The following is a 26,249-nucleotide window of genomic DNA, read 5'->3' as shown; positions in this document are numbered from 1 at the left end:
GGGTAGGAGCGCCCCGTGACGTCATCACGGCGTGCCGGCGCGAGGCATCCATAAAAAGTAATAGCTGCGGTAACACTGACGTTGTGGAAATGATTTAGAATTGTGCAGAAAAAAGTACGTATGCATAAAAAAATGACCCGTGTGATAGTTTTAAGATGATATAAGCGGCTCCATAATCGTGGGTATATGTGTATTCGACTTTACAAGCTAAAATAATTGGCAACTCATAAAAAAATAGGAACTAAACGTAGACTTCAACTTTTATCTTCAATCAGTTTAAAATAAAACAGACTGACTGAAGAATAAGAAAACAAATTATTGAGGTCTGCCGACTAAAAATAGCAGCATATCTGCGCATGCACAATAGAAACTGCTTCCTGGTGCACGTTAACACTCAGGGTGTATGAACTAAAGTTTTGCTCTTTTCTTCTCTCTCTGCTGACATCGACGCTTGAATAATTAGCCTGAATAGCCTGCAAACTGAAATCTGCGTCTGACCTGTTTGAGATTACTTGCAACGTTGGACGTGCCACGAAGATGAAGGTTTTCCTAACCAGGCGCATCTCAGGAGAGGGGATAAAGATCCTTCAGACATCTGGAGTGTATGCAAGATTCTTTTTTTTACTGATAGTCACTAGTCATTTGGTAGCTAAGGTCGCTGTCTCCAATACCCTGCGTGTTTTGGTTGATGTGTTGTTCACACAACTGGATCCAAACTGATGTGGAGTGCGGCTCATGTTACGAATTAAGCTTTGTGCTACATTAAAGTGGTGCTCAAAAATATGTTGTCAGATACTTCAGAAAAACCAAAGAATTTCACAATGCGAAATTAATTTATTTGATTTCACGTGACGATGTCCACGTCCCTGCCGCATGCATCCTTTTCCCCATGCAGGTGCGAGGTGTCTATGTGGGACTCTGATGAACCTTTGCCAAGAGCAGAGCTTCTCAAAAGGGTCCAGGGGGTAGATGGACTCTTGTGTTTGCTCTCGGACAAGATTGATGCAGAGGTTCTGGATGCTGCAGGTTTGTTCAAAGCAATTTTGCCCATGGGTAAATGGGTTGATTGCATCCGTCAGTCAGACATTATTTCAAATGGAATTAACATCTGATGGTCTATTGATGGAGTGTCTGATTCCAGGGCCAAAGCTGAAAGTGATCAGCACTCTGTCAGTGGGATACGACCATCTGGTAATGGAGGAAGTCAAAAAACGGTAGGTCGCCTTCGAGGTCTTTGTAGTAGTTGTTGGTTTTACAATCCAGTTTAGATAATCAAAACCTGTACAAAAAGTTAATACCGTCGTGCTCGCTGCTAAAGGTGGGTAATCTGGAACGATTCGCCAAGGTTGCCTTTTGTAACTGAATGGAAATATATCTTATTTGTGCAGCTTAAATGTCTTTATTGTCTTTTCATCAGTGGTATACGTGTTGGATACACGCCAGATGTTCTGACTGACGCCACAGCAGAGCTGACTGTAGCTCTGCTGCTGGCCACAGCTCGCAGGTTACCAGAGGGAATAGAGGAGGTCAAAAAGTTAGTGCTAGCATTAACATTTACATTGTCTTTAATGTTTGAACCAGGAGTGTGTGTAGCTGCCTGACCTGACGTGTTCCTCTTGTTTCCCAGTGGTGGCTGGAGCTCATGGAAGCCTCTGTGGATGTGCGGTTATGGTCTGTCTGGCAGCACAGTGGGGATTGTTGGACTGGGACGCATTGGTAAACTCTTGAATTTTTATTGTATTGTATTGTGTTATAGACCTGTTTATGGCTGATTATGCGGTTGCCTTTTTCTGAAGGCATGGCCATTGCACGCAGACTCCTGCCCTTCGGAGTGCAGAGGCTGCTGTACTCTGGGAGAACCGCCAAGGCCGAAGCTGCTGAGGTAAAAGGAGAGTTTGGTAAGAAGAAATGCAATCAAAGTGTATCAAAAACTATGATCACTTCTCCAACCCCATATGTGAGAATCGCTTTCCTTGTGTTGATTGACTCCAACAGTTCCTCTTGACACGCTTCTGGCTGAAAGTGACTTCATCGTGATTTCCTGTTCCCTGACACCAGAAACGCAGGGAATGTGCAACAAGGAATTCTTCAGCAAGATGAAAAACACAGCTGTCTTTGTAAACTCAAGCAGGTCCTGGCTCACTTTGGATCAAATTGGCATGATAGATTTTATGTGGGTGAATACTGAATGAAGCCTACACTGTTCAGGGGAGCCGTGGTGAACCAGGAAGAGCTCTACCAGGCTTTGGCCACGGGACAGATCGCTGCGGCTGGACTTGATGTAACAACACCCGAGCCCCTTCCGACAGACCACCCCCTCCTTACGCTGCAAAACTGCGGTGAGGAGACGTCACATATACTTGTATTTACATTTTCCTGGAGTTTCTCACTCTGCATCCTTTCCTGTCCCTTCTTGTCTCGTGCAGTTGTGCTGCCACATGTCGGAAGCGCCACCTACTCCACAAGAGGCATCATGATGGGGTTGGCAGCTCGAAACCTGTTGGCGGGTCTGCAGGGCACAGCCATGCCCAGTGAGCTCCACTACTAGTGCCTGGGAGTGAACCAGTGTCCTGCAATCAGCGAAGGACCTGCAGTGTAACATCCAATCTGACAAATTGTGTAGCATGATAAAAAAACTACTCAAGTTTGTTGACATTCTACTAGTTGCTACTGTGAACTGGAACTAAAGGATATTTATAAAATGTTTCCCTCTAAATTACTGTGAATATCATTGAGATTATACTACACTTGATCCATGAAGGTTCTCCAAAAACTCCCCGTCGTTCGCTTTGATTTCAAATGCGATGTCTACAAACTGGCTATGTGTCAACCTTCACGTCATCATTTGTGAAGATGTGTGCTCAGACTTGGATGCGAGTTCCTTCACTAGTTCATTTATTCACAGCAGCTTTCCAGGACACCACGTAGGTCATTTGATAACACCAGCATGCTTCACCGCAGAAACGACATTTACAAAAATAATTTATCAGTGAAAATGAATTCAAAATTGATCAGTGTCAGAAATGCAGATGTGGGGGAGATCATGGCAGAGCCTCGGAGCCTGGCTGGGCCTCCTCCCATGTGAGACAGGTGTTTTTGGAGTGCTTGTACAGGTGAGAGGACTGGCTGAAGCGTTTCCCGCACTTTGGACAGGGATAGGGCTTTTCTCCTGTGTGCACGCGAATGTGCTTCTTACAGTCCGTGAGGTTCATGAAGGTCTTGCAGCACATCTTGCAGGCGTATTTCTTCTCCCCTTCCACCAGCAGCACGTGGTCTTCAGCGGCTGCCTTCTTACACTTGGATAAAACATCCTCTGAAGCTCGGGTTAAACTTGGCCGGTCAGCCGCCGGTGCGGAGGAACCGTCTGTGCCTGTTTCCGATCCGGGAGGCACTTTAGGGGCGATGCGACGGAAGCTTGTCGTTCCGGAGCTTTTTCCGGCCCTGGAGGGTTGGATAAGGGGGGCTTCCAGGGCAAGACCTGGTCTTATGCCACTCAAGAACCCCGTGAGAGGGTTCTGGGTGGACTGGAGGATAAGTGTGTCACTGAATGTGGAGCTCTGAGTCGGGAGGAACTGCTGCAAAGGGACAGACGATACTGGAAATACAACGGAGGGGGACTCAATGGTCGGATTTGAGTTTTGGCTCAATTCGTGTGCGACAGTTGCAGGTGCGTTGTCTGCAGAGATGGCTGCAGCAGCGGCCGCAGCAGTGAGGGTTGCTAGGCTAACTTCTTCATCGAGAGCTCCCATCACACTGGGATTGAGGAAGCAGGAAAAGGCCAGTTCTGACAGACTGTCCAGGCGTTCGTCACTTTCTGCCGACTCGTCGCCCAGCTCTCCAGCCTCTTTCTGTGCGTCACCTTGGAAACCTGCGCACAGCGCCTTTTGAAAAGAGCTGCCATCAGGGTCTGTTGTACAGGCGGTGGCCACCTTCTCGTCGTGTAGCGGTGCATCTAAATATCCTGTGATCTCTTCAGGTGGAGCTGGAGGCGAAGCGGTTTGCATTGTGCCCTGATCTGTTGGGTAGGAGCCAAGGTTTTCCTTTTTCACCTCAATCATCACAGTCTTTGCCTCTTCTCCATCATCTTCATCACCCACCTTTACTTTGACCACGCTGTCTTCAACGGTGTCTCCAACACCCAGTGCTGCTGTCAGACTGGCTTGGCAGCTGGATCTCCTCTGATTCTCCTTTGTTTGCTTCATATTTCTGCTCTCTCTCCTCCTCACCTTGGCCTTCCCATAGCGGATTTAGTGTTTTCAGGCAGTCTGGAGACAACACTTCCTCTGCTCCTTCTAGTGTACCGATGATGCTCCTGGTGAGAGCCGGCGACCCTCCCTGAGGCACCCTGCAGGACCTTTTCGTGCTGCCAATCTTGTCTTCTTGTGATTTCCTCTTGTGCCTTAAAGCTGACGAAGCGCCCTGTTCAACACTGTCTTTTCTGTGATCATCCAGTTCTCCAGACTGTGATACCTCTGCTTCCACTTCCTCCTCATCCGTGTCTTCCACAGTAACAGATGCAACCACCCTCTCTGTTCGCTCATGCTGGTGCACAGACCTCCAACCTTTAGGGGCAGATGCAGGAAAGTGTTTCCTGGACAGGTGGAGTTTGCAGGCCTTGACCACCGTATTGAGGTGCAAGTGCGATGCTGCCAACAGTACATCCATCACATTGGAGGCTCTCAGCGAGAGACTAGAAGTGTAAATCATATCTAACAGGGAGGAGAAAGCTTCAGGAGTTACCACTTCTGGATCTAGTTTCATCACGCTGGGACCTCTCCGTCCGCCCGCGTCAGGTCCAGCATCATCAGTACCGTCACTGGTGCTCAGAAGAGCCCTGAAGTGGGAGCTGCAGGCTGCCAGTATGGAGCGATGAGCCTGGAAGCGCTGGTCTCCAACCATCACGACACAGTCGCACAGCTGAGCATGGAGGCGTTGGTGGTTGAGCTGCTTGAAAAGGAGCTGGAAATGACCCGGGAAGTCCATAACAGACGGTGGAATTAGTTCTGACTGCATCCTCGTTGCTGCTGGCAATAAAACAATGCAGCGATGGTCATAGTTACGATGAGCAGCCCCGCTGCTCGGGAAAAGCTCCAGGATTTGCGCTCTTCAGCAGAAAACGATGCTATATTAGAAAGACAGACCTAATGTGATGTTCGGCTGCAGAGCCTATTGTCATCGGTTTCCTGGAGATGCTCTGGAGTATGGGCGGGCCGACGCACACAATAAGCCGGCAGGATGCGGGGCGTTGAGTCTATGTATACCCTCGATACCTGGTTTCCTCTTCTACTGCCAAAAATTCTCTTAAACACAAAATATGCTGTGGAATCAATTTCCGTAAAGTTCGGCTAGTCCTAAACTAGTCCAGTAACGGTCGCGTGTCGTCATCAGTCATGGCCACCGAGAACCTGCGAGTACAACACTGCCACCAAGTGGTGAAGTTGGGGAAGCGCATCTATGTTGAGTTGACTTAGCAATGGTCACTTCTAAATAAAGTTGCTTTGTTAAATGCTTTATATTTAGTATAGCACACCTTAATACTTTAAGAATTTATTGTCAATTGTCTGAGGTTTTACTACTTTAATTAGGACTTTTGAGCTCTCAGAATCCTCACGTTGCCACCAACCATAGTTCATGAACGTCATCAACATTACTTTTTTAAAAAAAAAAGAAAATCCTGCTTACATCCTCAATTATCATGGAAACCAAGGTTGGAAATTAGAAATCAATGTTAGATCAAATGTAAAAAGTTAATATTCCCATTTCCATTCAGAGAGTGCAAGATATGCAAGAACAACCGTGGAAACATTGCTTGCTTTAATTGTATGAATGCAACAAATACAACTAGTCTCCAATTTTGTATACAACAATGATGTAATTCGTGAACAACCTAAAAAAAGACTTAAACCAAATGAAAACACATAACTTAAAAAGAGAGAGAGAGAGAAATAGGTGTTTTCTCTGCTGCAGTGATGGACATGCGCTTGTCACAGCTCCAGCTGCCTGGTGATGATGGTCTGCTGTGTCCCACATGCAGTAAACTCTGGGTGGATGGTTGAGAAAGAAACCAGCTGCTCCGTCATATGCTGTCCAGCTTTTTTATCACATATGGGGCTGTAAACAGAAGAATGACATGGGCCGTTTAGAATCACTGTGAGATCGAACCCACAACTGTGCATTGTGATATATCTTCAGCAGTAGTGAACGCTGCTGCATAGCAACTCCATAGATTGGCATTAACTGAATACTGTCAATATTCAAAGACATAAGATTGTTTAAAAACGAAAAAGGCTCAAAACGTCAGTAATTGTCAATGTCATATGCCTTTACTCACTGGCTCTGAGAAGGGCGACATAAATAAGAAAGTTTCTTAAAGATGAGATGACGTCTTGTCGCATTTTCTTTTTCATTTCTTCTGGGTCCATTTTAGGACCGAGACCTTCCAATTTCAGCATTTTGAATACGATTTCAGGTGGTTTAACTGTCGAGAAATGCCAACCGCGATTTACAGCTTCACCAGCATGGACGGTAGAGAAGAGCTCACAAACCGGAAATACGTCTAACCGGAGTAAGACGGCGAGCACGGAGGGACAAACTAACAAGGCACTGATGGGCGAACTAAAAATGTATAGACCAAAATGAAGCTCTTTTACCTTCACATTACTCCCGTATAACATCTTTTATTACAGTCTAATGTAATCTTACAAAAAGGACACATAAGAACCGGACATTTGCGGCACTTAATTACTATTTTGCAGCTTTTATATCCATTGAAGGGTCAAATAGTAGCATAACATACATTTAGGGGAAACCATTTTTATCATTTTAAAAATAAATTAAACGTATTATTTTGAACTACAAAACTGTATTACCTGCTATTGAAATAAAACAATAAGCACAAGAGAGAGGATGGTTGCAATATTTGTTGTTGTTATTGTTTTTGATGTAAAACAGCGAGTAATGTGACCTTGCGGAGTCGGGGTGGCGGTCCTCTGGGCAGACAGACGGAGAAGGAGAGAGAGGAGCAGAGGGAGGGGGTGGGTTCTTTCAGAGCTCAGGGCCGAGGATTAGAGAGCAGTCCCAGCACGATGACAGCATCCAGCATATAGCCAGGCCCCCACGCACCACATCACCATCATCACCGCACTGAGAGGACGCCGACATTTTCAAGAAACACATTCTGTCCGTCCCTTGGAATTGATCCGACTCATTGATCCTTTTTTTTTTGCGGGAGAAGCTTCGCAGAGCGCCGGTGCGTCTGCTTCCAACACCAGGAGGTGAGTTTTGTCGGTATTTCCCGTTGTTATTGTCTGATGAAAGAGCGTAAAACCCTGTTGTCTGGCGCCTCCACCTCGCATCCATACATCTGAAATAACATTTATTAATTAGCAATGAATAATTAATGAACGACTGTCTTCTCGCCGCCTGGGGTTAACCCCACACCCCCTTTAAAAAGAGGCGTCGTAGATATTTAAATCCGATTAATATTATGGAAACAACAAAAGATTGACCTTTTTTTCCCCTTTGTTAAGCCATCTGATTTGACGGTCACGAGTAGACAACAATTTAAAGTTAGAATTTCAACAGTATACATCGATCATTTGAAGCGCACACCGATCGATACGCGCAGCAGAACCTAACGATGAACGCCGACGTTCCAGAATCAACCTACAGTCGAAATTCTGGTTGTTCTGATCATGAATGAACGGCATTCCGTTCGCAAACACATGCGCCGAGCAGTGATAGTGGAATGCCACGCTGCCATATGCGCAGTGAAATCACCGTCAGCGCCACAGATTGGAAACGAGCGGACTAAACCCTGGCGGACTGGGGGATGCCAGCAGCCTGTCTGGGACGCGCACTCGCAATGGGCGTAGGCAACGTGCAGGAGGCCGCCTCTCCTTTCAGGTCTGTCCGCGCATCCCATGGCCGACAGCAACCTCTCCTCCTTTGCGCTCTTTGCATGCCGTGCCAGGCATGACAACACAACTAGACCGGAACAATGCGTTTGGCTGTTCTGGGGCCTTCGTTTAATGCATGACATGATTTCCTATCACCGCTGGTCCTGCTTCCATTAAGAAACGTGTGATATTACATCCGTCTGTGAGACATCACCCCACGCCATCCCAGATTTCAACACGTTTAAGTATAAATCCCACCGTACCGGATGTGGATGCTTGGATTGTACACTGCTGCAGCGGGATTGGTGTTGCGACTGCTACAACGTGTGATGGGAGTTTTTGCTCCGAGGTCAGTCTGCCTCAGGACCAACACGATACGCTCGCACATCAGGACGGACGTGACGCCTGACTGAGTCAGACTGGCTCTGCCTCGCTGCCTGCCCCACTGTCCCACTTTACTGTAGCCAGTCGACCATCCTCTCCCTCTCCCTCTCCTCCTCCTGCTCCTTGCTGCCCTATGTCTCCAGGGCACACTGTGTCGCTGGTCTGGTGTCTCACTGCCCTAATCCCCTGTGTCTTGACCAGTTGATCAGATCAATCCATAAACAAAGGCGATGAAGGATGCGGCCGGTTTTGTTTACTGGTAGAATTCGACATCATCCTCACTAGATAAATGGCATCATTCAGGAGTCAGGGATGGTGGATGTGTGTTTTCTTCACAACAAATCTGTGTCAGTGGTACAGCTGCAGAGGAAAGCAGAGCTGCGACCTCATTGATGTGACAGCTCCATGCTGATGGCACCGTTGAACAGGAAACTGTTTGAGATCATATAGTAAAACGTTGGGGTACGGCAGCCACATAGCATCAGCAAATCATCGGTTCTGCCTCTTCTGGATCTTTTGTGCTCCTCCTTGCAAAATAATATATTAGAATCCTCCTTTATATGTTTGCTGCAGAGCTCCAGTGTGACCTCAGTATTCTTCTCTTATATTACTTCCCTTGCAGATAAGCTCTGTCCTCAGTAGTTTTTGAAGTATGTCTGAGTTTGGAGGAAATTGTCCCAGACAGTGAGACAGAACAGAATATCCACCTCAGATATGTGATCTAACATCCAAAACGGTTCCTGCCATAGCAACATCTGCTCCTGTTTCTCGCCACCTGCATGTCACTGGAACAGTCAGAAGTGCAGATGCCGAAATGAAACCAAATACAGCCCACTATTAATCTTCAAACGACCCATTATTTAATGGCGCACTGGGGAACTCGGGGCTCTGCCAGGTCGCTGATCAAAGTGGAACGAGAGCGGCGGTGTACGGTGAGGCTTGTTTTCATAACACTAATGGAATGGAGCTGACTGGCTGAATAAAAAAAAAAGAGATGCGATTATGTCCGGAAATGTGTCAAATAAATAACTGACAACTGTCAGCTGTAGACCATACTGCCATAACAAGCACGCTCTCAAATCAGCACCGTTGTTATATTTATATCTTGCTGGGTTGACTGTTTCCAACTAAAGAAACAATGGAATATTTTAAAGGTTGTGTCTCGGTAACGACAGCTTGGCTCTGTAGGCTCCTCTCGTCTTCCTCTCGTCTCTGAAATTTAACAAGAAAAGTCAAAGAGCCAGGAAAGATAAAATATATTCTCAGAGTTGATTTGATGGAGCGCTGGGTCTTCCCCTGGAATGAGCTCTTCCTGCCATACACCAGTTAGCTCTCGCCCTTGTTACAGTAAAGCAGGCGGTTCAAATCAGGCTGTTTTCATGTTGAAGTTCTCATAACACACATGTGAATGTCATAAATGTACATTCCTGCTTAGATGAGAACTCTTGGCTGTATAACTCTTTGATTCTGAAGTTACACAGGGTCCTTAAAATGTTTTTGAAATGTTTTTCATTTGTGTCCGATTTCGGAGCCTCCTTCCGCCTCTTTAAGGATGAGCAGACACACCATTGTGAGGCTTTTGGCCCGCATCTCCTTCTGTCCCTTCGCTAAAGTGTCAAATTATGCTCCGTTTGGCTGACGATGGTGATTCTCCGGATGATGCTAGGTCAACCATTTGGCCCCTCACATTTAAAACTTTGTGGCATATGTTGCAATCCAGCTGCCGTGCTAGAAAACTGAAATAACCCAGAGTCATCCAGACGCACAAAAGGTATTTGCTGCCAAGTGTGCAGCTGTTGGACCGAGGGTCCAGTTAGCTTGGTGTCGCGACTGGGAGGGAATTGTGGGTTTGCTCAACTAACCTTTGCTGCTGCTGCTGCTGCTGGACCTCACGTCTCATGTGATGTATTGGTGTTTGCAGTCTCATATTCTGCTAGGTGTGTGTGTGTGTATGTGTGTGTGTGTGTGTGTGTGTGCGCGCGTGTGTGTGTGTGTGTGTACAACCTTCATTTAATAGTGAAAACACCGCACTGCTAAGAGTTTAACTAAAGAGAAGTTTATCCCGTCACAACCATTAGCTTGGATTATGTTATTTGACGGAGCAGCAGCGGTATTTTCAGCTTTCCCCAAATACCCAAATGCAGCTTTGCATCCTCACCCAGGTTGATGTGACCCGTTGTGGCCTAACGGTGCCAAAACGTCAGCCGTCTTTCTCTCCAGATGGTCGCACAGAAGCTGATGCTTCAGCTCCACAGTTAATGCCCCAAAGAGAAGAAAGGAACATTTCTATTGAGTGCATGTGCTCGGAACAGCAACAGGAGTGAATAACAGACTGTTTTATTAGGACACAGAGAGACATTGTGTGGAAAATGAGTAGGGAGAGAGACTGGTGGGGGCATTGTCTCAGGGAAATGAGACAGACATCAAAACTGGAGGGCTGAGACAGGCTTTGTCGGGATCTCCTCGTAGTTGAGTAAAAAAACTCAAGAGACGAAAGAGGGGAGCTGGAATGCAAGGTCAGACGGGCAACACGACGGGCTGATGAGCTCTGCGAGGGCGGCTTGGGGACATCTTATTGCAGGACAGGATTCTTGATTATCATTGATTCAGAACCAGATTAGGAGCGAACTCATCCGCAGCCCGTAAACACACAGGCTTTACTGTCTTGGATCTAATGAAAACGCTGTCACATGAGTAGACAGCGGCAGCAGTGTGTTTACTGACCTCCTCATAGCGTACGCCCATGAGAGAAAACTGCTATTTGTGCCCAGGAGCCAAGGCTGCTCTTTTAACATAACAGGACTTTTTTTTCTTCTAAAGTCCATTTGTTGTTAATCTGAGCCTTCTGTCTTCAGCGAAAACGGTACAAAACCTCTGTTTTTTCCTCCGTCTCACTCTTTCAGTCCTCTTTTTACTCTACTGCCGCTTTACTCTCACGTTGCTTCGCCGCTGGCCTCTTCACCCTTTTAAAATTCTCCCCCCTCTGCTTCCCCCGACAATATCCTGTCCTTTCTCCCTTTTCTTTCTCCTGACCGGTTCTCCTCTGTGAATCTCGTCCCCCTTTTTTTTGCCCCCTCCTCTTTCCCACCCTTTCTCAACCCAGCAACCCCCATACATCTTTTTCTCCTGTGTCTCTCCTCCTCTCTGCTCCGTTCTTCTCTCGCCTGTCTTGGCACAGCGGCAGAAGGAGGCGGTCGGAAGGCACAGCTAGCTGCATTAGCCACATGCATTATTCATGTGCCCTGCAGTTGGTGTGGCTTTTCTGCTGGCTGTTCACTGGGACACTGGGCCTCGTGAATGAGCTCTGCACCGTGCACCGGGCCTGATGGAGGAGCTGCACAGATGGGACTGCTAATTCCTCGACTCCCTTTGTCACCTTTTAAAAGCAACACTGAGAGTTTATAGATCAACACTTGTGGGGAAATTGAGACGTTTCCTTGTCACAATCAAAAACAGGTGATTCAGTTTCTCCCACACCATGTACTTTTTACTGGAAAGGCTGGAGGCTAACTAAGATTTCGGTCAAATCTGCCCTGATGTGGATCTGAAAGGCTTGCACTCTTTTATTATCCCAAGATCTCTGTCTGCTGGCAGCGCGTTCCGCTCTCCACCACATCAGAATTCAAAAGCTGTCCTCTTTGCTTTTAGAGTGCGCCCAGTAAGAACTGTTAACTTAACTGGGTGGTATGAAATTTTAATTTCGACAACTCGATGGAGATGGAGTGCCTCGTCGGTTTATTGTGCTGTGAGGGTGCCGGGGAGAGAGAGAGACAGAGAGAGAGCGAGGGAAAGAATGAGAGCAAGAAAGCCTCGGGGACCAGAGGAAGGGCCTCTTGGAAAACCAAAACCACAGAGCTGGTTTGAACACACATCTGCTTTGCTTGACACACTTGCTCGTTCTTTCTGAAATCAGCCCTGTTACTTAAAAACACACATCCAGTGTGTTTCCGTCTCTCCTGCAGGACTTGACAGGTCACTCTGACACTGTTGTTCTGCTCCGCACAGGTGGCTGCTCCAGATTCGGAGCCCCGATGATCACTAGGACCCCCCTCCACCTTTTTTTAGGCAATCCTGGAGGGGCTGCGGAGCTGATGTCTCACAAGGCGAGAGAGTATTTGTGTTCTGGAGTCCTGAAGAGACAACCCACATCACGGTGAGTCACAAGCTCATGGCTGTTATTTCAAGAATGCTGCTGAGTTATTGAAATGTGCAGAAAAGCTCCTGATTTTGTACACTGACAAAAATAAACCATTTTCTCCAAGATATATTTAAACACAAAACCTTTGTTCATGATCATAAACAGGATGCACTTATAACCAGTGCATAAATTACAGCCCTAAATCAAGTCAAGGTCCAAGGAGGGAGGACAACAGAACAGGACAGATGTTGAGGATAAGCATGTGTGAGAAAAATGGCTGACTCTTTCTGCCGACTGACATCTGAGAAGACCATCTGACTCGGCAAAGACTGGAGGGGAAAGAGAGCGAATGAAGGCAGAAAAAAAACACCCCATTCAGCACAGTTTACAGCAGCATCCAGCACATTATCGGGAGTCAGAGCACGTAGCGTGACCCGCCCGACACTGCTTGACCTTTCGTTTTATATTTCTCACCATCGTCACACGTGTCCCGGCCCAGATGTCATCTGCCCAGAATCACTCAGCCACAGCAATCTCGCTCAATCCGGATCAACGAGAGGTGCTAAAGTGACACCCTGACCACTGTGGGCCCGTGTAGAATAATGGCCTTTAATCCTCTTAAAGGCCAGAACTACACCGCACGCTTCACTATTACTGAAGGATGCCTGTCATCGCTTCCAGAGAGAGGCAGTGTCAGCCACAGAGCACGGTGTCCTCATAGAATTCAGTTCAGTAAAAAGAATCGGAAGAGATTGTTAGCTGTCAGGAAGGGATTCATCACTGATAGCTTGATTGATCACATCTAGGGTGCATTGTTCTCCAGGCTGCCAAAATGTTCCTCCCTTCATTCTGCCTGGTGAGGTCGAACAATCCAATAACGCTGCGAACAGCAGACAAAATGTGTCACTGCACAGCAGGGAAGCATCGACCGGCGACGTGCACTGCAGCCCAAAAGTTATGTGCCTGCTCCAGAAAAATACAGGCTTAAGCCACCGCCACAGTACCGGCTTCTTGAATCTTTGTGGCCAAAAAGGCCGCGGATGACTGGAGGCGCGTCTCTGTCGGAGCGAGTCATTGTGTTCTTGAGCGCACGTGTGCAGGCTGCGCCGCTCATGCGGAGGATACTCTGGCTCGCTCTCCTTCCCTGATTGTTCGCAGCAAGCATCGCATGCGCCTCTTCTTCATGTCTTCTTTTTCATGAGGCCACGTCTGTCTGTCTCTTCAGATAAATGGAGGAGAAGGAGCGATGTAGGAGCAGGTCTCCAGCTCGGGGGACCAGTCGGGTGCAGCAGGTGGTGGGAACAATAATACGCCGCACCAGAGAATCGCTGAGCAGGTACTGATGTAGCATCAATCATTCGGAGTTCAGGACCTTATAAAAGAAGGGAAACGCTGGTTTGCTACAGACTTGTGTCAAATCTCGCACCCGCCTGTAATGAATTACTAAATCCTCCTATTCTGAACACATCTACGTTACGTATTTATCTAATACAGAACTTTTAATAAATATAATCAATGTTTTTCTAAATTTCCTGTTTTTTAGCAGTAAGAATGTGGTCAGATTATCGTGTATCTGCATTAAGGTAAAATAGCTACTGCGGGCACAACCGTGGTACCGAGAGCAGTGAAGAGGAAAACCGCTAAATCATTAACAAATTAACAAACAGCTGTGGTTCAATAGTTATTTATTTGAGAATATTTGGGATAAGCAGTTGATAAAACCCTTTTAACACCCTGTAGGCTTGTCAGTTTCTATAATGTGCAATTGAATTTGCATAAATATACTGTGGTGTGTTTTTAAAATACACTCTTCCCTGGTTTAAAATAAGAAGACCAAGGAAAGAGGATTTCTTAAACACTTGAACTTCCCCAAGCATTAACTAACGTAACCAATAACAGAGGACATTTGGAGACCTGAATGTCTTTCTGTAGCAGGCACTCCCCAGAGTGAACCACAAGTATGCTTTCAAGAATGCTGCTTTCTCTTTTTGAGCGGCCTTTTCCTCTCATTGGAAAAGGTGGTGCAGATCAGCAGCCCAGTAAAGTCCCTGTTAATGTTACAGGGGGACTTTTTAAATGTTGCCACAGTTTACCTCAAACAGAGGATGTGGTTTGCTGTAAACACAACATATTATACATGCTAGTGTTGCCAGGATGCACTGGAGCAGATGCTGTAGGATATTGTGACCCCCAGCTCCTGTGCTGACTGTTTCTGCAAACATCTTTGTGCCTGAACACTTGTTGCCCTGTCGGCGGGTCTGAGGACGACCTCAGCCCATTCCGAAAAATCTCAAAAAGTACAGGACTGTTTGTCGTAACGTGCATTACACACGCCCACAAATCCCCGTACGCACTCTTTTTCTTGCCTCCACAAAGTTTCAACTTTATTGAAATTGCTTCATGTCTTTGTGATGTGTCACAGGAGAATGTGGTAGATGTTTCTGCAGGCACCACCATAAATCGGGGGCTCTGACGCTGAAATTCCTTGTATGATATTAAATTCAGCCACTATTGTGACCTTTGATTCAGTTTTTAAGACAAACTATAAAAAAAACCCTTGGTTTACTGTCAATGTTTTTTCTCAGATGTTTGAGTTGGGATTTTTTTTAGCTCACATAATGATATTATCCAGTAACATGTGGCTTTGTTTGACCTTCTCAGAGAGAGGTTGCTAGGTGATGGGAGGTCACAACGCTCCAACAGTGTGTCCAACCAGTACTTCCAGGCCAAGCTTACGCTGCAGATCACCAGAGACCCGGTCCTGGACAGAAGCACTGGACATGGCTTCAGTCTCACTTCAAACGGACCCCTGCTGGTCAGGGATGTCGTCACAGGTAAAGTCTGTGCATTTGTCCCGTTATCGTGTTCCTGTGGTTCATTTTCAAACTAAAATGTGAGGCCACTGAAATAGGATATAGCCAAATTCCGTCTCTTTTCAAGTCAAGGAAGAATGTGAGGGAAATCTTTCAGCCAGGTGCCGTCTTAAAGAAAGAAGGAAGCAAATATTTAATAGTAGATTCCATCAGGATAACGTAAGAAAACAATTACACGTGAGTGCGACATGAGCAGTGGGGGGTGGAGTGGGTGTGTCTGTGGGTGTGGGGCCTGAGATGAACACAAGGACAATTTGGAGGAGGAAAAAGGATTGAAAAAGGAAACAATGGCAACACAAATCACGAGGGCCGTTTTATTGGCAGAGCAGAAAGCAGGGAGTGGGGGCCAAAATGGAGAATGTGTGAAAGTGTCACCTGTGTGTATTTACAAAGCAGCGAGGGTACCGTGAGTGGGTCAAAAACCATGAAGCGATGAGGCTTTGCCACGCGGGCAAATGTGCGTGCGTGTCAGAGTCAGATGAACCTGGCACGACTTGGTCCTGCCTGGAGAAGAATGAGTATAAATAACTAGAGACTGCAGAGAGAGAGGAGCTTGACTGGATGACACCCAGCTGGACACTGTTGAGTCAGCCCATGTTGATTACCCAGCATGCATCAGCTCGTTCATGCATGAGGGTGTATCTTTCCTTAACTGAACATATTTATCGTTATATGCTCTGTGTGTGTGTGTGTGTGTGTGTGTGTGTGTGTGTGTGTGTGTGGATGCCAGGGAGTCCTGCAGATGGGATTCTGTTTCCAGGGGATCAGGTGCTGCAGATTAATGACACAGTTCTGGAGGATTTGAGCAAAGAGCAGGTGGCAAACATCTTAAGGTGAGACTTGCAGAGTCCCCCTGTGGAATTGTGCAATTACACAAAAAATGATATTAGATCTTATTTCTTTTATTTCCTGCTTTATTTCCATCTCACAAGGATGGCTTCACTTTGTGCACAGCAGCATGTTCACAGTTTCATGCTCATGGTTGAATATAAGTGTGAAAGAAGAAGTGTGTGTGGGTGTGTGTGTGTGGGTGTGTCTGTGTGTGTGTGCGCGCGCGCATGTGCGTGTGTTTGAATTGTGTCATCTATCTGTTCTTTATGTCCAGGGACTTGGAGGATTGCATAAATGTGACTATCCTGCGACACATGACAGTGAGTACAATGAGATATTGATGAGCCACACACTCATTTACCGGTGCTGACACCATCTGTCATTTCATTACTGTACAAGCTCTCTGTGTGTTTCCAAGCATGTGACTTGCATCTTTCATCTTCTGACAGGATTAATTGCTTTTCACACAAAAGTGTGCGTGTGCCTCAGATTTATCCTTGTGTGCTCAAACCGGTTTGTAGACTTGTGCATAATAGATCTCATTCATGTTTTCATATTGCAGAATCCCAAATCATCCATCATGTCAGCAGAGAAGAGGGCTCGTCTGAGGAGTAATCCAGTTAAAGTGCGCTTTGCCGAGGAGGTGGTGGTCAACGGGCACACTCAGGTGTTGTGATCTTCTGATGAATGGCTGTCTCTGGATACTGATCCCTGGATATGGACATTTTTTCTGTGGAGACATAAAGCTTCTATTAATATGAATTCTTGTCTAACCACGATGACACCTGTCCCATTGCTCCACCAGGGAAACTCTCTTCTCTTTCTGCCAAATGTCTTGAAAGTGTACCTGGAAAATGGACAGACAAAAGCCTTCAAGTTCGACAACACCACAACTGTCAAGGTACCAGTTAAGCACCTGTTATTGTGCATCTTTTCTGGGAGTTTTGAAAAAGTGAGCATTTTTACATGGTGGGGATGTTTATATTGCAAAACATCCTGGTTATTTAAGTTCAAAATATGAGAACTATAAGTGTTTTTTACCATATTTTTAAGCTATTGACTCTTGGGTGGCCTGAATCCATACTGGTAATTTCTTAGTTTCCTCATAAAATGAGATGACAGAATGACTTTTAGCTCAGTGGCATGTGAAAATTTGCAGTTTTGCCAATCTACACCATGATGAATATGCTAAATCCTCCAAATGAAGAAAGGACAGATACTGCAGGGAAAAATGTTGTTTCCATTATATTTATAAGGAATAAATTGAAATGTGTATTTTATAATCAGGCAATCATGTGTTTTGTAACAACAAAAGTATGAATATTTGAGCAGGCATTACCTCTATATTAGGTCAAAGGATTCGGAAGAGGTTTTTTCTTTTTTTTACCACAAACCATCAGCAAACTGGGATGAAACATTGGTCGAAGAGGGTCTGATCTGTTTTTCTCCATTCTAGGACATTGTTTTAACTCTGAAGGATAAACTGTCCATCCGGGCCATCGAGTACTTTGCCCTAGTGCTGGAGCAACAGTACAGCATTACTAAACTGCTGCTGCTGCATGAAGACGAGCTCATACAGAAGGTTGAGGAAAAGACAGAAAACAGATATCTTCCATTCTACTGGCTGCTAGTATTTCACTGCAGTACACACTTTTGTCTTTGTTAGGTGGTGCAGAAAAAAGACTCACATGACTACAGATGCCTGTTCAGAGTGTCCTTCATCCCCAGAGACCCCACAGACCTGCTGCAGGATGATCGCACTGCCTTTGAGTATCTGTTTTTACAGGTTAGAGAAGTAAAATTTATCCACGCGTTCGTTCAAATCCCTGTCCGATTGTGATTAGATAAGGTTTATCTCTGCTGGTGCACTCTAAAAAGCCTCTTGGTGCTACCCTGTCCTACAGTGGTATTTGTTTAAAGTCACACACATGTGCTTCGGTGATGTTTTCATGTATTATGGCGTCTGTGTCCAGAGTGTTGGGGATGTGCTGCAGGAGCGCTTTGCAGTAGAAATGAAGTGCAACACTGCACTACGCCTGGCTGCACTGCACATGCACGAGAGATTAGACAGTTGTGGACACACCAGGACCTCTATCAAGAGTATCACGTGAGTCCAACAGTATGTGTGTTATGAGCACAAGCCTGGCTGTGTTCCCAGGCCGAAACGCTGCAGTAACACAATAATACGCCGTCCATCTTTTGTAACCATTTTAGAGGTATTTCAGACAGTCGATGCTTTATCGAAATCTCCTCGTGTGTGGTGGGAACAGGAAGGAGTTTGGCCTTGAGAGTTTCATCTCTCCAACACTACTGAGCAACATGAGGGAGAAGGACCTGAGGAAAGCCATCAGTTACCACCTCAAGAAGATTCAGTCCCTGCTAGAGCCACGGCAGAAGGTAGACACAGACTATTGAGTTAGCCTTATTAGCCTTATTTTATCCTACTGGTTGAGTTATCATCGCTCTGGTACGTAATGACATGAAGCATTTGATCACTGAGCATTTTCCTTCTGCATCTTACATTGTAGGTGATTTCTGCAACACAAGCGCGGTTGGCCTACCTCACTCAACTGGGAGAGCTCATTTCATACGGGGGGCGATCATATACAGCTACAATGATGGTAAGACTGTGAGCGGATGTTCTCTGACTGAAGCTGCTTCATATCACCAATTTATCCGGCACATCATGTCCCTTACCTTTTCTCTTTTCATCTTCCTCCACTCAGCTTCAGGACAGGGAGGTGTTAGTCAGCCTGCTGGTGGGAGCTAAGTATGGGATGAGTCAGGTCATCAACCACAAGCTCAATGTGATATCTACGCTGGTGGAGTTCAGCAGCATCAGCCGAGTGGAGTTGCTGTCAGAGTCTGATAAAGTCAGCCTGCTGCGCATCTCACTGCACGACATGAAGGTATGGAAGGATCCATAAATACAGTACGTGGTCCTCTTGATAGTGGACTCTATTATTTATAAACATGCTGGCATTTATACGCTGACATGGACAGCCATAATGGGTACTCGCTGCCATCACATTTGCACACAAGTTCATGCTTGAGTAAATATAGGTCAATTCACAGCCAATACACAAAGAAATCTCAGCCTAAGGGGCTTCAATCATTACCTCATTACCTACTCTTCCTTTGTGCTCCCACCTCAGCCGTTTGCCTTACTGATGGACTCTCTGGCAGCCAAAGACTTAGGCTGTCTGCTGGGAGGTTACTACAAACTCCTGGTGGATCCCACTGTCAGTGTCTTCCGTCTGGGGCGCCCAAAAGTGAGGGTGCACCGCATTCCTGCTGAAGAAGGTGTGTGTGGGAGGTTCGCCGTAATAGAGGGCGTGTGCTATGAATCCCTATCAAGTGAGCAAATATTGTTTCACTTCAAATGGTCGTTTTCTAGCTTTGACTATATGATACTGTTTTTTTAGCCATCGATGTCAGTTAGTACATATAAGAGAGTAAAAAGGGTTCTATCACCAGTGATATAAATGTCATTGTTCTCATATTGGACTAAAATTTGAGTGTGTGATTCTTCTGGGGTGATTTTGTGCTTTCCTGGTATTTTAGGTTACGTGTCACGCTGCTGTAGTGACTCAGATGACTCATCAGATGAAGATGACCCAATGGATTCTCAGAATTACAAATGTATAGACTCAGCAAGTCAGGACTGGGAAGAAAGGAGGCGACAAGAGGGAGAAAAGAGGAGGGAGGAAGAAAGAAAAGAAAGGGAGGAGCACCAAGGAAAACAGGAAGTGAAAATAATAGTGACAACGGAAGGTGTCGATAATGAAGTCGAAGAGGAAGGAGGGGCGACAGGAAGTGGTATGCGTAGATTTTGCCATATTGATGATGAAATGAATACGGAGAGGACCTGGTACCACACAGATCCACGAGTCACTAGCAGCTTCTCCAGTTTGTCAAGTGGCTCCCTGAGTGCTGCCCTAGAGGACAGCAATGGGACAGCCAAAGCCCCAAATCGCCTGGATGTACGCTGTGGTCAACGTTCAAGTGAGGATGGCCAAAGCTTGGATGTTCATCAACCCTACCTCCTAGATCCAAAACGCCACCAAGGGCCTCTACGGCCAACCAACCTCAATTACCGTGGCAACGATAACTGCATTTGCTTTGCTGACCTGTCCAAAGCAGATTTTCTCCCCAGCCCATCCGAGGCGACGAGTGATGATGACAATGATGATGATGATGATGAGGAGGACCATGATGTGGGGAAACTCAGACGCATTTCCAAGATACCTAGTTCAAGAGATCTGCGAATGATCGACAGCATTCCCTTTGAAAAGTCACCAGTTAAAAGAAAGAAAAAGATTCCTCCTAAAGTTCCACTGAGGACAAGCTCCATTCCCAGCAACAAAGCTGGACAGCCAGAGCAACGCTTTTCCAAGGATGAAGATGGTCTCTTTTTGACACCTTCTCCCAACCCGAAATCAACTGTGTTTCTCAAAGACGCTGTCTCTGAATCTGAGGATGAGTTTTATGATGCACAGGAGAGATTTACACCCCCAATTCCTGATCTATCAGGTTAGTATTTCTTAATGTCCATATTGAATAAGTCTAAAGTTTCTTCATCTAATATGGCATGTTTTTTTTTGTTCTTTTGACACACCTGCCTCACCAGTTTCATCAGATCAAGTGTGGAATATTTAATGTTAACCCAACGATGCCTGTTCTTTTCTACTCCTTGGTTTCTCTGTCACAGATGCAGAGTTGGCCGATCAACGGAATGCTAATCGTTTGATTGGAGCCTGGAATGGTCTTCCTAGTGTCACGAGAAAAGAGCCATCCTCGCCTGTTTACAATAAAACTCATGCGTCTATTAGAAAGAAAGAAACTGGGAAAAGTAAAGACAGCACAAATGAGCCTACGAATCAACAATGTAGTCCATCGAAACCATCTCTGAAATGTGAAGTTAAGGTCAAACCACCTTTAGCACCAAAGCCCCAGTTGCCTCCCAAACCTCAGATTATTCCTCCCAAGTCCCCCAAGCATGGGAGATCATACGCCCACTGCAATGGGGACGCCTCTGGACGACTGTCATCTGAACTCCTGGAAATGGAGCCAGACACCATGGAGTTCAAATCAGTTACCTCTGGAGGAGGTGGACTTGCTCCCTCGTCAAACCTGATCACAGCAGTCCGGTGCACCAAGGACTTACAGCCAGTACAGCCAGTACAGCCAGTACAGCCGCAAACAGAGGAAAACTCAAAGAAACAAGAAACTGCTCCGAAACACAGTAAAGATAAAATCGACACACACGTTACTTCCTTTAACAAATCATGTGCGGCAAACGATAAGGAAGCCTGTAAAGATCAGAGAAGTAATGAAACTGCCCTTAATACAAAAAAATCACCAAATCCACCCACAATTCCTCGAAGTAATTCTGGGACAAAGCTAGCCATTCCTCCACCGGTGCCCCCAAAACCTACTGCTGCAACAAATTTCCACCCCTTATCACTACCTTCCAGCTCTCCAGTTTCCCCAACTGATCCAAATAAAGGGATCTTTAAGGATAGCATCAGTCCACCAAATGGGATCCACCCTTGGAGTAGTCGCAATGGCAGTGTTGGGTCTGGGGGCAGGAGGGTTTCTCTGAGTCATGAAAGCCTCTCACCAAAAAACACTGATGCTCCTGTTACTCTTACCACCTCTCTCATTTCCACCAATTCCAAAGGTGTTGGGTGTCTTGAAAGCAAAGAAACTGGACGTTCTGGTTCAGGATCAGACCTGAGGACCAGCTCATCGAGTCTCGGAGGCAGACTTCCAGCCTCTTCCCTTCGAGGGAAGATCCAAGCGCTGCCTTGGTACATGACTCGTTCTCAGGAAATTTTGGGGAATCTGGACTATCCCTCCTCTAGCTCCATCAACGGGGATACGTCAGGATTCGGTTCTGGTCTGTCTGTAGCCAGCGGTTTGTCAGACTTGAACAAGACTCCGGTGAAGGAAAAAGAGAACGTAAACTTCAAATCTGGAGCGAAAGGAAGCTTTCTAGAGGATGGAGCTGAAGTTGTTATAGCCACCATCAAAGACGCAGAAGAAGTGTCTACATATATGAAAAAGGCTAATGGAACAAATAGCTCACATCTTAACCTCAGCTGCAGAGAGAATAGCGTGGTACACCGTGGTAGTGTTTCTTCAGAGCAGCCTCAGTCACGGCCCCATTCGGCTGTGGGGTTGGGAGGCGTGTGTAGTATGCAAATTGGCGGCGATTCGCCGACGTCTTCGTACACAGATAGCACTCCTCCACAACAACACCGCGAAGCCTGTGGCTGCCGCACTGTTTATGCTAACTGCTTCAGTGGCGACACCGAGGATTCTGTAAGCTTTGATGAGGAGCTTACGGTTTACGAGTTCTCCCGCCGCACAAATCCCAAACCTCCCCGACCTGTGCCTGCCTCTTCTCCTACAACACCATGTCCCAACCCCAACCTTCTGTCATTACTTAGGGACAACCCTCGCCCCCTCTCCACTTTCTCTACTGCCTCCTCTGAAATCAGTCCTCTAGTTTCACGTCCAGTTTCACCCACAACTTCAGGTGGTTGCCCTCTTCGTTCACTCACAAACAAAAACTATGGTGGACTGAAAGGAGGATTTGCCTCCCTACGTCAAGATATAGATCAGCTTTTGTTGGTTTTAGAGAGGGGGGCCCTTGAACCACCCCAACAAACGTCAGGCCAAGAATCACAGCAGGATACTACAGATCTAAATCATAATGGAACTGAAGAAACCACAAATCAAACTCTCAACTTAAATTGTACTGGAACCAGCACTGCTGCCATGACAGAGGCAGAAAGGACTCTTCTCCAGGCAGAGGCTCGGCGTTTGGCATCTGGGTGTCAGCGAGCAACACGCGTAGGTTGGGCTCCAGATGAAGCCCTCCGCTCTCTGTCCAACAGCTTCAACGCTCTGGTTCAGTTGTCCAAAGCTTGTCTGCGAAGAAACTCCTGCACCGGTTGCGACACCTGCCAAAATAAAAGTCCGGCCCACAGAGGTGACGACGATGATAGACAAGAACCCATGGACAAGTTAAAGGAGATAGTGGGACTTTACAAGGAGTTTGTTGGGGCAGTTGAGACAGCTGGAACTGGTGCTCGGGTCGGGGCTAAGGCTTCCTCTCAAACCGGGTCCGGCCAGGGGGAAGGGGAGAGCGACGGGGTTAGGCTGCTAGCAAAACACTGCAACGTGCTCATCTCTTCAGTATTTGCTCTCACACAGCTCTTCCGGACATGCACACTGAGCACCACGGACACGCCCGGGCATGTACCTCTCAACTTTTGACCTGTGAACTTAAACACAAATAACCCACTGGCTCGAGACCTGAGATGAGAAGCAACAGCACAGAGCGATCTGGTGTGTAACCCATGTTCTTGTACTGAAAGTGCCATACACACCAGAGAACGCACACCTTTTAATCCATTTCACTCACTTGGAGAAGATACACCAAACAAAACCATAAAGGAAAAGACAAAATGCTTGGCCTACTCTTGGATGCATGTGGACTATGCATTTGTATAAGTAAATTTTGTAATTGTCCTACAATTCTATTATTTTATGATACAATATGTGTAAGGATGGATTACCCATGTATGTATTTATGTATTTATTTTTACAAAACTTGCACCATGTTCTGTGTGCAGATCTATGGTCGAAAATCTAGTCACTGGATTTTTATTAGTTTTTTCTTCTTAAGACAGTATTGTTATATTTTGCTGCTTAAAAAAAAAAAAACTTCATTAACTAGGTGTAATCTGTAAAATGTCACTTTTCACACTTGCATTTTTATGTTTATTTTTTTCCTGACAAAACCAACCGAAGTTAATTTATCTGCATAAGATAGTTATTAAGTCATTTGTGGAATACACACGTATATGCAGGGATCTCACCTTTTATGGATTTGTTTTTAAAGAATGCCGTCACATAAAAACAGGAAACAAGAGTACACCATTACCAAGCAGGCAGAGCACTTTGGACTATTACAGATTGCACCTTTTTATGAGACACGTACCCTTGCATCGAGTCTTTTTTCTATCCCTGCGTCATTCCTTACTGACTTTGGAAAAAATCCCACTATCCATACGTATGCAGTATTATAACACGAGCCAAATTTTCATCCAAAGGACGTTATAGATGTGTTTTCTGGGACTGTGTGGATGAGGCCCAGAAAGCAAAACAAGGGACCTTATTTATGTACTCGAAAAGAATTTCTGACTTGGCGTAAGTGTGACTGTTAAACACGTCCAGATGTAGCAGAGATCCAAAGTCTTGAGCCACAACTGTTCCCCGCCACGGTTTTCACTACGCGCCCAACTTATTTATAACATACTGACTGATAGTTGGACAAAGTGCTGTACGGTGGGGTCCAAGTGTAGATATACATTATTTCATTGTGTTCTACTGTGTCACTACCTTTGTTTTTGGCTATGCAAATATCTTTTCACCCTTCTCCGCACCCTCCCAAGGACTTTTTTGGTTTGGATTTCAGGTAACCTCCTCCACTATGGATTGCAACATTCTGCCAGATTGCATGCACAGCATCGTTGTCAATATAATGACTTCTGTCTATATTGATGCTTGTCGGTTGTCAGTATGCTGATGTACAGTGTTCACCTCATGCTCCTTCATATTACAAGCCGACTGAACTCTGAGCCACTTGACGGATATACTTGAGTGGATGGTGGGAGCTGAAAGGAAACAAACTCGTGAGCGTTTGCCATGACACGTAAAACAAGTTCAGTACCTCAATTAAAGGGCCCGCTCACCGAAACATGAAAATTCAACCATGCGCCATAAAAATCCAAATGAAAATTCTTAATCCACAGCATCTCTGGAGGCTTATACTTTCTTCTTTTATCCTCAAAGCAGTGTTTTATCTTGGCATGTTCACAAATTGTAAAGCTCCAGACTGTTAAAAGACTACGGTACACTGATTTTGCATCACTGCCAGGGTAAACCCATTGACTTTCCATTCATAGGTGTTCACAGAAAGATCGCATTTTGTATTTCACCTTCCAGATGGATGAATAAGATATTCAATAAGGAGGAAAATTCTGGGGCTTCCAGAGAATGTGGAGAAAACAAGATCGGTTACACAGTATGATTCAGCTGCATCCAGCTGTCCATCAGCAGCCACAAACACACGTCACCCTTTTGTTTGGTTTCTGTGTGGAACTTTTTAAACCAACAGCATTTTGTCTTCAAATTTCATTGTGTTTCCGCAACAGCAGTCAGTCACTTTTCCGTACCCACGTATAATGAAGTCTATGTACCAAGAAATGTCTTTGTCCGGGAATAAATTACACTTTGACCTAAAAAATGTTGGACATATGCTTTTAATTTGAAAATATCAGGTCTCCAGTCATATAAACGCAAGAACTAAATATTGATCCACAACTTCACAAAAGCAGGGTTTATCAACACACCGTATCACCTCTCCTGGATTTTATGTGTACTTCATAACCAGTAGTGTTCGTGGCCATGAAAGCAGGATTTCTTTTTTCTTTTGGTACATAAATACACCTTAAAATACAGTTTTGTGAACTTTGCAGTAGATACCTCATGAATGATCTGACGTCCTGATGCATGGATCTGTCACACGAAGGACATTTCATATGTAAGAAAGGAAATATGCTCCAGGTGAAAGAGCGTACGCAGTGTTTTCTCCTCCGTATGGGTGTTTAAGCGGCCCGACGGCAATACATCGTACTGATGCCTACTGACGACCTGGTGACAAGGAAGGGATTACAGTGAACTCTTGCACCAGGGCAGGGCAGCCAGAGGTTAATGTAAGATATTAGTCAGACTGAGGAGTGGCCCAAGACAAAAAAACCAAACCTTTAATCTTCAAAAATGAAGGTTTCATTCGTTTATGTCTCCATTTGTCTGAGGATATGCATATGAACAGGTAAATAATCGGGGCCTATTTCAAACACTTTTGCTACCAGATTGGTTTTAGATGTTATAACTCGTGTTTAGAGAGTGGAAATAAACTTAGATACAAGTGCCACATTTTAGAAACTTAGTGCAAAAGTTAAGTCAAGCCAAGATGATCAGAAAAAGATTAAACCAAAAAACTCACAAAGAAAGCTGCAAAAGAGATAGAGAAGCAGACCAAGGAAG

At 45.6% G+C, this 26,249-nt stretch overlaps 4 protein-coding genes and 1 long non-coding RNA gene across 7 annotated transcripts; 2 read left to right on the top strand and 3 right to left on the bottom strand.

Moving 5' to 3' along the window:
- On the top strand, nucleotides 1-2,716 carry grhpra (glyoxylate reductase/hydroxypyruvate reductase a). Of its 2 annotated transcripts, none has more exons than XM_011610674.2 (10): nucleotides 1-114; nucleotides 464-602; nucleotides 896-1,026; nucleotides 1,142-1,214; nucleotides 1,418-1,534; nucleotides 1,628-1,716; nucleotides 1,797-1,898; nucleotides 1,996-2,131; nucleotides 2,209-2,339; nucleotides 2,427-2,716. In XM_011610674.2, exons 2-10 carry the CDS (start codon nucleotides 538-540, stop codon nucleotides 2,546-2,548), a joined length of 966 nt encoding a protein of 321 aa, XP_011608976.2. In that variant the 5' UTR covers nucleotides 1-114; nucleotides 464-537; the 3' UTR covers nucleotides 2,549-2,716. The 2 variants fall into 2 exon arrangements, with proteins under 2 accessions (XP_011608976.2, XP_029703289.1); XM_029847429.1 differs by having other exon boundaries at nucleotides 39-57.
- Nucleotides 2,717-2,878: 162 nt separating this feature from the next.
- LOC105417374 (zinc finger protein 397-like) lies at nucleotides 2,879-5,639 on the bottom strand. The gene is made up of 2 exons (XM_011610685.2): nucleotides 5,142-5,639; nucleotides 2,879-5,021 (listed from the first exon to the last, which is right to left on the bottom strand). Exon 2 carries the CDS (start codon nucleotides 4,200-4,202, stop codon nucleotides 3,042-3,044), a length of 1,161 nt encoding a protein of 386 aa, XP_011608987.2. The 5' UTR covers nucleotides 4,203-5,021; nucleotides 5,142-5,639; the 3' UTR covers nucleotides 2,879-3,041.
- A 155-nt stretch (nucleotides 5,640-5,794) lies between these two features.
- Nucleotides 5,795-6,567, bottom strand: tomm5 (translocase of outer mitochondrial membrane 5 homolog (yeast)). Its single transcript, XM_003970359.3, has 2 exons — nucleotides 6,332-6,567; nucleotides 5,795-6,111 (listed from the first exon to the last, which is right to left on the bottom strand). Exons 1-2 carry the CDS (start codon nucleotides 6,450-6,452, stop codon nucleotides 6,077-6,079), a joined length of 156 nt encoding a protein of 51 aa, XP_003970408.1. The 5' UTR covers nucleotides 6,453-6,567; the 3' UTR covers nucleotides 5,795-6,076.
- A 29-nt stretch (nucleotides 6,568-6,596) lies between these two features.
- On the top strand, nucleotides 6,597-25,446 carry frmpd1b (FERM and PDZ domain containing 1b). 2 transcript variants are annotated; one of them, XM_011610677.2, is made up of 17 exons: nucleotides 6,597-7,274; nucleotides 12,288-12,435; nucleotides 13,646-13,756; nucleotides 15,082-15,254; nucleotides 16,024-16,126; nucleotides 16,399-16,444; nucleotides 16,687-16,791; nucleotides 16,930-17,025; nucleotides 17,581-17,706; nucleotides 17,791-17,910; nucleotides 18,098-18,231; nucleotides 18,395-18,521; nucleotides 18,653-18,745; nucleotides 18,851-19,033; nucleotides 19,280-19,427; nucleotides 19,689-20,657; nucleotides 20,836-25,446. In XM_011610677.2, the coding sequence occupies exons 3-17, from the start codon at nucleotides 13,650-13,652 to the stop codon at nucleotides 23,409-23,411; spliced, it is 5,106 nt and encodes a 1,701-aa protein (XP_011608979.2). In that variant the 5' UTR covers nucleotides 6,597-7,274; nucleotides 12,288-12,435; nucleotides 13,646-13,649; the 3' UTR covers nucleotides 23,412-25,446. The 2 variants fall into 2 exon arrangements, with proteins under 2 accessions (XP_011608979.2, XP_011608977.2); XM_011610675.2 differs by having other exon boundaries at nucleotides 19,280-19,481.
- On the bottom strand, nucleotides 16,143-19,383 carry LOC115252398 (uncharacterized). The gene is made up of 4 exons (XR_003890846.1): nucleotides 19,244-19,383; nucleotides 18,822-19,018; nucleotides 17,813-17,898; nucleotides 16,143-16,854 (listed from the first exon to the last, which is right to left on the bottom strand). It is a non-coding gene; the product is annotated as an uncharacterized lncRNA (long non-coding RNA).
- Nucleotides 25,447-26,249: the final 803 nt, after the last annotated feature.

Source organism: Takifugu rubripes, chromosome 14 (assembly GCF_901000725.2).
Source record: "Takifugu rubripes chromosome 14, fTakRub1.2, whole genome shotgun sequence".
NCBI classification, from domain to species: Eukaryota; Metazoa; Chordata; class Actinopteri; order Tetraodontiformes; family Tetraodontidae; genus Takifugu; species Takifugu rubripes.
The sequence above is the reverse complement of the archived record's forward strand: the minus strand, read 5'-3'. Positions and strand labels throughout refer to the sequence as shown.

Excerpts from the sequence above, each read along its gene's own strand:
- LOC105417374 (XM_011610685.2), bottom strand. The coding sequence starts at position 4,202 with ATGAAGCAAACAAAGGAGAATCAGAGGAGATCCAGCTGCCAAGCCAGT.
- frmpd1b (XM_011610675.2), top strand. The coding sequence starts at position 13,650 with ATGGAGGAGAAGGAGCGATGTAGGAGCAGGTCTCCAGCTCGGGGGACC. Across the intron at positions 13,757-15,081 it reads ACCAGAGAATCGCTGAGCAG|AGAGAGGTTGCTAGGTGATG; the intron begins GTACTGATGTAG and ends TGACCTTCTCAG. Across the intron at positions 19,034-19,279 it reads TCTCACTGCACGACATGAAG|CCGTTTGCCTTACTGATGGA; the intron begins GTATGGAAGGAT and ends CTCCCACCTCAG.
- tomm5 (XM_003970359.3), bottom strand. The coding sequence starts at position 6,452 with ATGCTGAAATTGGAAGGTCTCGGTCCTAAAATGGACCCAGAAGAAATG. Across the intron at positions 6,112-6,331 it reads TGTCGCCCTTCTCAGAGCCA|CCCCATATGTGATAAAAAAG; the intron begins GTGAGTAAAGGC and ends TTCTGTTTACAG.
- grhpra (XM_011610674.2), top strand. The coding sequence starts at position 538 with ATGAAGGTTTTCCTAACCAGGCGCATCTCAGGAGAGGGGATAAAGATC. Across the intron at positions 1,027-1,141 it reads AGAGGTTCTGGATGCTGCAG|GGCCAAAGCTGAAAGTGATC; the intron begins GTTTGTTCAAAG and ends GTCTGATTCCAG. Across the intron at positions 2,132-2,208 it reads GTCTTTGTAAACTCAAGCAG|GGGAGCCGTGGTGAACCAGG; the intron begins GTCCTGGCTCAC and ends TACACTGTTCAG.